Below are 13,700 nucleotides of genomic sequence, written 5' to 3' on the forward strand. Positions count from 1 at the left end.
ACTGATCTGGAGCATGCGCTAGCTAGTGGACCGCTTGCTATTGCATACCATCCAAGGGGCCACACATTCTGGGCTGCGCACGGTCGTCCGCTTAGGGGTCCCCACAAGCCTCGCAAGACAAGGGGATGACGAGGGGATGTCATGCAGCTGTTCACAGCTGCCTTCATGCACTTGTGAGTGCCCTACTTCAAGTGCTTCCATCTAAAAACAACCGCCCCCCCCCCTCTCTCTAAATACACTCCGACATCCACAAAAGAAAGTCAATCCGGACTTTATTTGCTTCCGTCAAAACAAACGAATCGAAACCTATGAAAGGGAGAGTCTGGGCGTGAAGGCCAGACAGAAAGGCACCCATCCGGCATCCTTCCCCCCGAATATGAACTACTCGGGAGGGCCGTGAAGCGTCTGAGGGAGCCAGCCAAGGCCCCGGGGGGCCGGCCGTGTGAAGCCCTGCTAGGGGCAGGGCGACAGGGTACGGGGGGGCACGTACAGTACAGGGCCCGGGTGCCTGGGGGGGGGCTTTCCACGGCGTGGATGTGTCGTGCCGGGGCAGAGCAGGGGCCTGAGAAACCAGATGGCTCTGTTTTGGTTTCCATATGAAGCCCAGCTCTAGCAAGGTCTCACACACACACACACACACACACACACACACACACACACACACACACACACACACACACACACACACACACACACACACACACACACACACACACACACACACACACACTTTGCTGGGGCTGACATACATCCCTGTGTGCTTGTTTTTCTGTGTGTGCGTGCGCACGTGTGTGTGTGCATGTGTGCGTGCGTGTGTGGTTGGTTGCATGTCTGTTATGTTTGTGAGAGAGAGGGACTAATTCTTGAGAAAAAATCTGTCTGCTCTTGAAGACCGTCTTATTTACGTGCCAATCTGTGACAAGCTTGTACTGGCGTACACGTCTCCACGCGGCCAACATCCATAAAACGGTGGCACATGGATTTGAGCTGCGACAGCATTGACAGTAATGGCATAATTAGTGGGATTTGTTCAGTAGTCTGAGTTTCAGACCCCAGCACAAAAGTCGACTCGGAAAGGGCTTTTCCCATTCTCACTGTAAGCAACCTTTAGGAAGGTGATGTGGTCTTACCACTAGGCAAGGCAAGGCAAGGCAACTTTATTTATATAGCACTTTTCATACACAAGGCAGACTCAAAGCCTTGTGTATGAAACCTACTACCTGCTCCTTAGACCTGTCTCTGTACTGTCTAACCCCTACCTGCGCCTGAATTACCTTTTATTAATACTAAATAATGCCTAAACTGAAACATATGATCCCCTTGTATATGTTTTCGACGTTGTTTCAACAAAAAAAATCGACATCAACGACTGTTCAGGACAGTTTAGAGTAAAAATCCTTACCTTACCTTCGTCCTATTTGCCTTTGTCAAAACACGATATACAATGTTTGGAGGACGATTTCATTCTTCGGTTCGTTGTATACTTATATAGCGAGGGAAAACAATCGGTTTGTGAATGTATCGAAAATATGCGCGCGCACACACACACACACACACACACACACACACACACACACACACACACACACACACACACACACACACACACACACACACACACACACACTTCAGTCAGATCGCAATCAGACCGCAGGGGTATAACGCCTCTTGATAATTTGGTTGGTAATTGGTTGATAATGTGGTTTCAGAGTAAAACTGTTTCCGATCGCGTTCTATTTGAGGGGACAGGTTAATTGTTAAAGGTAAAAATGTACTGCCACTTGCCCTACAGGACATGTGGTGCAAAAAGTTAACGTTGAGCCCTGCACACACACACACACACACACACACACACACACACACACACACACACACACACACACACACACACACACACACACACACACACACACACACACACACACACACCACGATGATTTGCAGACATGAGCACGGTAGGGTGGCGGCGTGCACAGACGTTGTAGGTCATAGCAACCGACATGCATAAACCATGAAGCTTTGTCAAAAGAAGCTCAATGGGAAAGCGCAAATGCCCATCGCCATGGTTACAGATTGCTAGCATGATTCTGACACAATGATGAGGAAGTATCTACGAGCAAAGCGTACAAATATCGCTCGCTAGATATTTGTTAACTGTGTATGTTCAGATGGTAAATATTTACAGAAGCTGAGAGCAGCCATGGGTGGTATATTAACTATAATTCTTTGGTTTTGTCGTAATCCTGGCATAATGAAGGCGTTAAAGAGGTTCTCGTCATCTCGACAAAACAAGCACAAGAAATATTATACCAGCCATGGCAGCTCTCGGCTTACGTCAATATGAAATATTTATGTAGGTTGCTGAATATTAGTTACAGAAAAAATGTGTAACAGATTCAAAACAACAACCGGGACCATTTCAGGGGAAAAATGATATGAAACATGGATATGGTTCGATCTGATCACCATGAGCGCGGGGAGCCATGGTTCACAACACCATGTAATTACCTTCCAGGCTATAGGAGGCGGTAGAGGCCATGAGGACATCAGCTACATGGGAAAGATGCACGAAAACAAAGGATAAGAAAAGGAAGGGATTGAAAAGAATGCAAAGTATGAAGGGATCAAAGAAATAACAGGAAATATTGTAACTGGAAAATCCTTAAGAGACACAGGGAGAGGCTTCTGCCGGTATCAACCGGTTTGAACTAGTTGGAACCAGTCTGTTAAGGGACGTTGGTGTGATGCATATCAGACAAAAGCTGTATATCCAGTCATTGTGATAGGGCTCTCCTGCACATAATAGTGCACCTACGGAAGGGGCAGGCCGCCCGGCTGTAAAGAGTACTTTAAAGAGTACTAAATCAGTACTGTAAAATGTTCCTGTGGGTTGACAGAGTCTTACAACAAAGTTGTCACTTAAACTGATCCAAGACAGCACATGGACATTCAGCACGTACATGTGGAGGTATCTACACTAACCAAGTCAGCTTTGACCCAGTTTCTCATTGTACAACTAGACATATTGGGTTGCACTTTAGTTAACCAAATATTTGGGCAAAATCTTTTTTTGAACCACAACAAAACCTAAAAAAAAAAAAGTAGGTGTGCCTGGCCTCCTCATATTAAAATGGTTGATTCACGGATGCGGGTGATGAAAGTACCGCGTTTCCCCTTACCGTCTGAGAGAGATTCGTAGTCATAGTCATACTCGTCCTCTTCCTCCTCCTCTTCCTCATTGGTGTTGTTGCTCGTTGAGCCCGCCCCCGGCGACCCCCCGTTGCTAGCCTGGGCCTGCATGTGGGCGAGCTGGTGAGCCTGTGAATGGAGAGAGAGAGAGAGAGTGAGAGCGTATTCGTATTGCATTACTTACAACTGACTAGTTTATTTTATATTAATATTAAAGTTATTCTGTTTGTTAGCATCTTGTAACGTGCATGAGTGAGTGTGTTGACCTTCTGTTTGAGGATGTCCACAGGTGCTTGGTGGGCTTTGAGCTTCTTGTTCTTGAGGAGTATCTTCCCCCTCAGCTGCAGGGGGGAGGGCAGGAGGGGGTCGTCACTGAAGTCGCTCTCAAGCAGGAAACGCATCACCAGACGCTCACCAAACACCGCCTGGGAGAGGAAGACGTCAACGGTTGAGTGGCGGACGCCGGCGAGGCAGAAAACTGTTTCTATTCTTCTTTTGAACATCGTTATTAACTATTTCAGATAAACGGTTTTGATTTCTCTGTCGATCGCCACACTTTCACCTGTATTTTCTTTTATCATGAACTAAAACTCTAGCACAGATTGGTCCGTCCGCTTTTGAATTTTTTAAATGTTGGTTAGAACAGGAGCGAGGCCAGACTGGTCTTCAGAGAGCGACTGAAATGTGATCTGGTGAGGATGGTCTCACGGGGCTGGAATGAGCTGAATGATTTAACGAGGTTAGAGGACCCCTCTGAGCGTTTAACACGAGTGAGCCTGCCACTAATGCTGATGAGAGCAGCAGTGCTTTGGTCTTTGTGACACTTTGTAAAGCACTTGTATGGTGATTCACCGTCTTGTTTTCGTTCCCAAACATTCACAAACTCTTTGCGTATTGATTTCCAAAAGAAAAAAAAAAAATGCTATAATGCTATCACTTACATTTGTGGTCGAGGGCACACTCACGTTAAACGTTTTTCAGCAGAGTTGGCACACGGAAGACATTTTGACGAATGAGATTGTTCGTCAGCAGACGTTTTAGCTAAGGGGGACTGCTGCGATAGTGTAATCACTCGCATTGCCCTTTAATGAGGGGAGGAAGGAGAGGAGGGAGGGAGAGAGGTCAGAGTTAAGAGGAGGAGAGAAGATAGGAGAGGGAGAGAGAAGAGAGGATGGAAAGGCTGAGAAGAGAGAGAAGAGAGAGGAAAGAGAGAAGAGAAGAGAGAGGAAATAGAGAGGAGAAAAGAGAGGAGAGAGAGAGTAGAAGAGAGGATGAGAGAGAGGGAAGAGAGGAGAGATGAGGAGAGAGAGGAGAGAGAGAGATTCTGACAACAGATTGTTGTCCGAATCCTCAGAGGGACCCCCTCCTGGGAGGAAGCCTCAAGCTCCTTTATCCAAACAAAATCCAAACACCAAATAAACAGACCTGCTTCTACAGAGGACTACAAATAAGCATAAAAAGACATTGCTTCCCGACTCTTATCAGACCACTTTATTAGTAGCCCATCTCGAAAGGAAATCTAGGAAATTATTAGATTATAATTAATCCCAAATCATAACAGATTAGAAATGACGATAAAGTGCTTCTCACAAGTTAAAACTGTTTTGAGATATTTTGGTGCCATTTTGTTCACAATGGATTTCATCCAGGGTACCAGGGTTGTGCGTCCTACCTTGAAGATGTCGGCCATCTTGCGTTGCTGAGGCAGGGAACAGTGGTTCTCAATGGACAGGATGACGGGCATGTCGGAGTTAACAAACGCTGAGCGGTTTACGGCCTCCACCACGTCCTGTGGAATCACGAGAAGGAACAGGACAGGATTTTAAGATTTATAGATGAAGGCTGTGTTTTATTTGACACTTATAAAAGGTATAATATGTCGTTTTTGCCACTAGGGGTCTCTTAATCAGTACATTAACATAATACCTTGTAAAGTAGGCACACTCATGCAGAAATCTTGTTCACGGACGTGTTAATGTATTATCAACTTTATTATTTAATGAAATAGCTAGGTTACATGACGTTGACTTGATAACCCGAACATCGAAGATAATGTAATTTTGGGAAACCCAGCGCTGTTATCCATGGCATGGCAAGGAAACTTTATTTATATAGCACTTTTCATAAACAAGGCAGACTCAAAGTACTTCACATATAAACATTGTCGTACAATAAAAGAAAATAATGGATAAGTAAAAAGTAAAATAGATAGAAAATAAAGGCAAAGTTAAAGAAAACACATTTTAGAAACATTTTTAGAAAGGCAAAGTTAAAAAAAAAGAAGCATTTTAGAAAGTGAGAAAATAAAGGCAAAGTTAGTAATAAAATAAAAAATAGATAAGCATTGTAACTAAATCATGCTTCCCCATGTTTCGTGTTGACTCTGGGGATAATTAACAGATTGGTCTCAGAGGATCTTAGTGGCCTAGAAGGCTTATGTAGTGGAAGCATATCAGTTAAATATTTTGGCCCTAAACCATGTAGGGATTTATAGGTTAGCAACATGATTTTAAAATCAATTCTCTGACATACAGGGAGCCAATTTAACAATTTAAGAATTGGTGTAATATGTTCAAATTTTTTGGTCTTTTTCTAGAACTTTTTCTAGAATTGTATGTATGTCTTTTTTCTGGGCTGTTACAAAAGCAGCTTTTCTCCAGGGTGCCTTTTGCTTTCCAGAAATCGCTTTAACCTTATAAGGTGCAATGACATCTATGACTTTCAAAATTTTCAAATTAAAGTTTTCTAAAAAATCATCAGCAGAACATGGGTTGAGAGGTGGTAGCAAGGAGATGGCCTTTTTAAAAAGTACATTAGAATGTTCATTGATATACCGTTTTTTGACAGTATTTGATTTTGTCTGTATGTCTGTACCTTATAGTTGGGAGGAGCTGTCTCTATCATAACGGTTGCACTGTTATTTTGTTCTAGCCATGTTTCAGTTAAGAACATAAAATCCAGTTGAGAAGTGGTAATAAAATCATGAACTAAAAAAGATTTGTTATTAAGAGACCTAACATTAAGTAGACCCATCCTGATGGTGTTATTGATAGGCTTTAAGGTTGATTTTGGTTTGAAGGGAATAGGTATGAGATTTGAGAGGTTAGCAGTGCGTCTAAGTTTCCCTTTGTTTACTCTCTTAGTGGCGACTGGTTCTTGTTCCGTCTCTGTCCCCACCGTCCGTCCCGACGCATCCTGGGGCTCAGGGGTGCACGGGTGGCAGATGCATGCGCAGCTGGCCTCTCTGACGACAGGGTCATGGTCGGTCTCTGTCCACACTATCCGTCTGGACGCATCTCGGGGCTTAGGGGTGCATGGGTGGCAGGTGCGTTCGTGGACTCTTGGAGTGGCAGGAACCGGTTCTTCAGTGGCATGGTTAACTTCAGCAATTGGCTAATCCGGCTGATACATGCTACTTTAGATTTGGGAACCTTAGCATTTGGCGTTGAGTGAACTTGTTGATTCACTTTGGAATGTTGTTTGGGCTTAGCACCGACTCTGTGCCAGTGAGAGGTAGCTGGAACTGTCTCTCTCTTGTCCAGCTTCGGGAAGGATACAGTGTAGCTTTGATCATCTTGTTGTGTATTTGTCTGAGCTAGCTCAGCAAACTCACCCATTGGCACTGTATCCTGGAGAAGTCCTTTGCATTTTTCTAATGCTGCTAGCCTCGTTTCAAATAAAGCCACTGTCTGTTGCAGTTTGGTGCAGTCTGAGCATTTCCCAGTCTCCATGCCTGAGACATCCGAGTACAGAGGCATGTTGGCGATAGGAAAGTCCAAGGCTTTTGCTGCGGTCTGATCCGGTAGTCAAAGTGCCAAAATGTATTGTTGAATCGAGCAATGGAGGTTGACGGAAACAAACTATATATACTTAAGTATTATGATCATGAAATAAAATAAAATAAAGTAGACCTGAACGATGAATTAAGTAGTTTTTGCCACTGCCTAGCAGAGCTTCGGGAAAACACGACCTCTCTCTCTCTGCTGCCTCTTATCTGCTGCCATGGACAAAACAACCGTAATAAAAGTTACTTTGTGAATGTGTTAAACGTTGTCGTAACTTTACAACGATAATGTACACATTACGGTGCTTCCCACAGAATTAGATTGTATTTGTGGTGGTAGCTGACTGAGGTGGGTTTTAAAAATTTCTAATGTTTTAAGTATGAAAGATATTGTATATTCTCGCTCTGCGATGTAACAGTGATGTGACGCGGGGAACTAAAGACATGATCACCGATATGAGTCCCGTGTGTCTAGCGGTGTATTCCTGCCAGGCAGCAGCACTCCTATCTATAGAGCCATTGTTTGGTCAATACCTCTACACAGTATTCCAATCACAAGGCCAAGTACCCTGCACTGGACAACCACTTAGCCAAAACACAATTAAACTGGCGACGTCTCACGTTTCAAAATGTTCCACGTGATTTGATTTGATTTATTTATTGCATCAAAGTGCCTCACACACACACGAAGAGACATAAGAATACAATTGAGGATTGAAACACAAAAAGTCCTGGACTTATTAACATTGTGGTCCTCACATAAAACATCAGAACAAGACAGACAAGACAAGACACTCACAGAGTGTGTGACAATAAAAAATGAAAAACATTTTTCTTAAATAAAATTGAAATTGAAAAAGGTAGCTGGCTCCTTGCTCTATTCAGCTACCCTCTCTAGTAACCAGGCCTTGATTCTCTTTTTAAATTAATTCAGGCTGGAAATGAATTTAATTTGCCTATCTAACGTGTTCCACTGAACTGCCCCTATATAGGCAAAGATGTGAAGTGGCAAAGAAGTGGATACATATCACTGCTTAGATGTGAATCCCACTAGCTCTACAACAGTAAAAAAAAAACAGATCATATACTGGTTGGCCAGTGGGGCTCCAGTGTGTCACATACATAGACTGTAAATAATACTGTATGAACTCACTTTAAACCGAATGTGGACATTGCTGGAAACACACTTATAAATTGCCAACAAAGCACACAAGCCCTCGTGAGATTAAGACAATGTATTCGATTAAAGTTTTGGGGTGTTTCTGGAGTCCCTGATCTTACCTTGGTGGCATGGGTGTATGCATGCATGTGTGTGTGTGTGTGTGTGTGTGTGTGTGTGTGTGTGTGTGTGTGTGTGTGTGTGTGTGTGTGTGTGGTTCATATACCTTGAAGGGAATCTTGGTGGTGAGGGTGTGTCCGTGGTAGATGACCGGCATGCCGTCATCCCCATCCCAGCAGTCCAGCTCCACGCTCCTGCAGCCCTGCAGAAGGACCTGCATCACCACGGCAACCCGAGGGGGGAGGACAACGTTGCGTTAATAGGGAAAGAGGAATTTTGAGCGGAACTGCAATTTCTTAGTGAATCCATCCAGGCGTTCTTCAATGAGATGGAGAAGCAGACCTAACCCTCCCGTTTCAAATCAAAATTGTATCAGCCACTGAGAACAATGGTAATGACATCAGGAAGTCAGTCTGCATGCCCTACTGTCTGTCTGCCTGGCCATCCGTTTGTCTGTTTCTTCATTATCCATCAACAGGTCACCAATCCATCCACCCATCCATCATCCATCAATTCATTATCCATCCATCCATCCATGATTCATCATCCGTGCGTCCTCCACCTCTCCACCCCTCACCCCCCCTCCCCACCTGGCTGTAGAGCTCCACGGAGGACTCCCCTTTGAGTTGGTGTCCGGTCAGGTAGGTGTTGTGGGACGACTCGATGTAGTAGTAGGAGAGGGGGTACTGCAGCTCCACGGGGTCCACCTGAGACTCCTCGTGACGCGACGCACAGTTGTCCTTGTCCATCAAATACCTGGAGGACAGGGTGAGTGAGTGAGTGAGTGAGTGAGTGATCGAGTGAGGGAGGGAGTGAGTGAGGTAGTGAGTGAATGCAAAGCAAAGAAAGGCACTGAGAGAATATGAAACGATATAACCAGATTTAAATAAGTAACCATTATTATAATAAAAACTATGATATATGTTTTATAGGTAAAATATATTGAATGAAGTATAATTTAATTATAATAGCATGTAGTAACAATGTGTAACCATTTAATTGAATAATTAAATAAATAAAAAATGGACTCAATTGCCAATAACTTCTCGCATTTTATTATTTGAAACATCTAAATTGTTAACATTTTAAATAGAGTGGTATTCCTAACAGAAGTACAGTTGTTTTACTGTAATATGAATACTAACACTACCAACCTGGCAAAGCCTTCAAATGACATCCAGCCCATCTGTCGCATGCTCGACGACGGCTCAAATTTCTGAAGCAGACAAAATTAATTAAAGCTCATTAAAGTCATCGACCCACTCCGTCATTTCCTGTTTACAGCTTCCTTACTTCCTTTCCTCTGAACCTCTCTCTCTCTCTCTCTCTCTCTCTCTCTCTCTCTCTCTCTCTCTCTCTCTCTCTCTCTCTCTCTCTCTCTCTCTCTCTCTCTCTCTCTCTCTCTCTCTCTCTCTCTCTCTCTCTCTCTCTCTCTCTCTCTCTCTCTCTCTCTCTCCTAATCATCTTCTATCATCTCTAGTTCCTCTGTCTCCTCTCTCTGTCGGAGTGCCTTTATCAGTCTGATTCTGTTCCTCCTTTACTCCTCTAGATTCATCAATTTGGCCAAGCATTCCCGCTCATCTTTCCATCTGTCGTTTCTGCACATCCATCCATCCATGAATTTGTAGTTATTTCTGCAGTGTTTAAATAAATAATCATCATCATTAAACTAATTGAATCTAACCCTATCTCCCTTTTCTCCTCACAAACCTCACACACTCTCAAGCTACTATTTCAACTCTACCCCCAAGAGTTATTGGTTTATTATTCAAGGTAGCCATTCGTCCATTAACAGCCACAACCCACATCCTTTACTGGAAGTAGCTGTACCGCAACATTTACAGCTTCCCCCCCCCCCCCACACCCTACTGTGCTCAAACCCAACAATCTACCATTTAGAACCCTATGTCCACTTAGAACTGCAGTCAAAACCTGTATATTATTGATCGACTTTATCTACAGGTACACTTAGAACTCTACCTCAACTTAGAACTCTACCTACATTTTCTCTCAGAACTTTACCGCCCTCTCCACTTAGAACTCTACCTCTGTCTCCACGTAGAACACTTCCTCCACTTTGAACACTTCCTCCACTTTGAACTCTACCTCTGTCTCCACGTAGAACACTTCCTCCACTTAGAACCCTCCCACCCCCTCCACGTAGCACACTCACCACCCCCTCCACGTAGCACACTCACCACCCCCTCCACGCGGCACTCTCCCTTCCTCCACACAACTGTATATCGTTGGGGCTCCATTGCATTACCTGTATGATGCTGAGGATCTCGTCGTAGCTGAGGTGCTCCCTCTGGGAGTTGACCAGGAAGTCGTTGAGCTGCGGGATGGCCATGCCCAGGACCCCGAGCGAGGCGTTCGCCACGCCGGTGCCGTTGGTCACGATGCTCGCCGCCGCAATGGCGTCCGAGATCTGCTTCTGGTTGTCCGTCATCTGCTGCCGCGTTCGGATGAAGAGGCCCAAGTCTGACCCGTTCCTGGTCAACAGGTCTGAGAGAGAGAGAGAGAGAGAGAGAGACAGAGAGACAGAGAAAATTGTATTTTAGCATGCGCTATATTACTGTGTAACATCATGTTCTATTCTAACACGTAGTATATTAGCATTATGTATGTCAGCATTTAGTATATTTGAATATTATTTGGGTAATATATTTGGGTTATGTGATAACGATGAATGTTAGCATGGGCTACATTAGCATGAGCTTTGTCCGCAAGTGGTATGTTGGAGTGATAGCGTGAGCCATGTTGGCACGGGGGCGTGTCAGTATGAGATATCTTTCTAATGTGGTAGGTTAGCGTGTGGTGGGTCAGCGTGTGGACGGGTACCGAGGTCCGGCTGGAGGCCCGCGTCTAGGTCATCGATGCGCAGGTTGGTGTAGAGGGGCGCCGACTCGGGACCGGACCGGCTCACGGGCACAGCAAACGTGTCAAACAGCTCCTTCAGGTCCTTCCTGCTGCGGATGCTGGCATAATAAAAACACAAAACACACTCTTCAAGATCACCCAACCGAACGTGGCCCTGTCCACAAGCCTCCGGTCTTAGTGAGGAACTGGTCCCCATCGAGGTGGAGGTCTTAGTGAGGAACTGGTCCCCTCGAGGTGGAGGTCTTAGTGAGGAACTGGTCCCCTCGAGGTGGAGGTCTTAGTGAGGAACTGGGCCCATCGAGGTGGAGGTCTTAGTGAGGAACTGGTCCCGTCGAGGTCGTAGGCTCCTACCTGAAGGACTTGAAGAGCTCCACGAACTCGATGAAGCTCATGGAGCTGTCTGAGATCATGAGGTTCTGGAAGCCTCTGAAGCACCTGCCGTGCCACGACCGGCTGCTCCATGCACTAGTAAACAACAACAACAACAACAACAACAACAACATCAACAACTCACAATCAACAACAGCAATTAATGTAAGTAAGTATCAAACACTAAGTGCGATGTCATCCGAAAACACGTACCCCGGTGGCGTCTTCGCGGTCCCTGATAGGACGGGAGAGGACTGGGGGCGGGTCGGGACGGCCCCCACCATGCTGGATGAGGAAGAGGAGGAGGTGGAGGAGGAGGAGGAGGAAGAGGCCAGCATGGCTGGGCTCCTATTGGCTGACAGGGAGAACGGTCCAGGGAAACTGTCCTCTGGGTGGAGGGGGGAAAAGAGTCGACAGAATATTTGTTTTATTTTATTTATATAAATGCACTTGTTTACTTTAAATGACATTTTTGGATGCAGAGCTAGGTCTGTTATCATCAGGTATCAGTTATCAGTTGATTACAGGTTATGGGTTAAGTTTAGGGTCATAACTAATGTGTAACTACAATCAGAGGAGCCTATGTATGTATGTCTGTCCCTGTCTGTCTGTCTGTCCTGAACAATTGTTCATCAGATGGACTTCACACTCGGTGGGTGTATTGCTGAGGACCAAAGGATGCGCAGAATCAAGGTTAAAGTAGTCTTATCGTTAGTTCCCGGAAAACAGGCACGGAACAGGCACTGCATTAGCTATATGATGCCTTGAAAAGATGCATTTTTAAAAGAAATAAAAAATATTTTTACATCATTAATATTATTATTTTATTTATTTAGTAAGAGGAGGATTGAAGCAGGTGACATTCTTTGTCTCTCCGGTTCTTCCATGTTCATGTAGAAAAGCACTAAGAGGAAGTCCTACCTGACTCCTCCTGGTCGATGCTGTCGTTGAACTCCATTCCGTTCCGGCCCAGTGCTTCCTTACAGCTCCGGGTCTTCCGGGAAACCATTTCATCGTCCGTCACATCCCCGCTGTCTCCCTGTGAACAACCAGGTCAACAACGTCAGTAACGAGCCAAACATCACAGCATTGTTGGGAAGTGATTTGGTTTATACAGCTTGCAGCTTTTTACAGTCTGACACAGACCATCAGTGGGAGGAAGACAAGTTTAATAAAAATATGTATAATCGAATGAATGTGATCTTAATTGACCATTGACCAGCAGAGGAGGTTAACTTTACAAACTTAAGTTTGTGTGTCTTGGGAACTTATCCCTTGTTTTATTTATTTTATTCCCCTTTGTTCCTCAATGTTTTAGTCCATTGTGCTGTGTGTTTGTCCTCCGTGCTTTAGTCCATGTGTTGTTTCTCCCCTTCCATCTAAAGGACCACAATGGAAACAAGCCTTTGGGCTTTATTGTGTTTTTTATCCTTTTGAACACTTTTGTTAATTGTTGTTCAATAAAGTTTTCATTAATTCATTCATTCATTCATTCATTCATTCATTCATTCAACTGCAGAATGGGAGGATGGGATGGGTGTGTGGGTGTTATTTAACCATTGGACCTATAAAATGATAAAATGACATACATTCAAAATATAAGACAAAGATTTGTTGAATCTGGATTTCCTTACACTAAAATAAATCCACAACAATGCTTGAGTAATATGCCCCGACTAATACCTGCCCCTTAGTGACATCATCCCAAAACACCCTAAGGCGATAAAAGCGTCTACTAAAGGACATCAATAACAATAGTAAATCGTTAGTGACACATCCTTCAAAATAAAAGCACAAATCGTTTTTTTTGCTGACCCTGACGAGGACCTTCTTCTTCTTCTTGGTCTTATCGTTTCCCAGCGTGTTGTTCTTCTGGCCGCCCGCCTTCTCCGCCCCGCCGGCGCCTATGTTCCAGCGCCGGCCCCCGAACAGCTCGATGGCCTGGGCCAGCGACGGGCCCTCGTAGCGACCGTCCTCCTGGAAGACCACACGCGCCACGCACCACATGTATGTCACATCGACTATAAGGCCAAACACCAGATAGATATTCTTTCAAAATTTCAATGTCAAATATCCTGACCAAGTACCATACAAATATCATACAAATATCATCCCAATATCACACCATCCTCACAGTATTACACCAAGTATGTGCCAAATATTGCACCAAAGGTCATCTAAATACAAGCCCAAATATCA

The 13,700-nt window shown here is 44.5% G+C and overlaps 1 protein-coding gene across 1 annotated transcript; it reads right to left on the reverse strand.

The window, feature by feature from the left end:
- Nucleotides 1–1,912: 1,912 nt before the first annotated feature.
- LOC311377418 (1-phosphatidylinositol 4,5-bisphosphate phosphodiesterase epsilon-1-like) lies at nt 1,913–13,478 on the reverse strand (the record flags this gene model as incomplete). Its single annotated transcript, XM_084491313.1, has 13 exons — nt 1,913–2,550; nt 3,180–3,318; nt 3,456–3,614; nt 4,862–4,978; nt 8,359–8,466; nt 8,843–9,008; nt 9,407–9,468; nt 10,519–10,757; nt 11,094–11,230; nt 11,484–11,597; nt 11,715–11,889; nt 12,423–12,540; nt 13,317–13,478. Coding segments are annotated over 13 exons (1,758 nt in total), but the record flags the coding sequence as incomplete, so codon positions are not given.
- Nucleotides 13,479–13,700: the final 222 nt, after the last annotated feature.

This window comes from Micromesistius poutassou, assembly GCF_964030765.1.
Source record: "Micromesistius poutassou genome assembly, contig: SCAFFOLD_5900, whole genome shotgun sequence".
In the NCBI taxonomy this organism is placed as follows: Eukaryota; Metazoa; Chordata; class Actinopteri; order Gadiformes; family Gadidae; genus Micromesistius; species Micromesistius poutassou.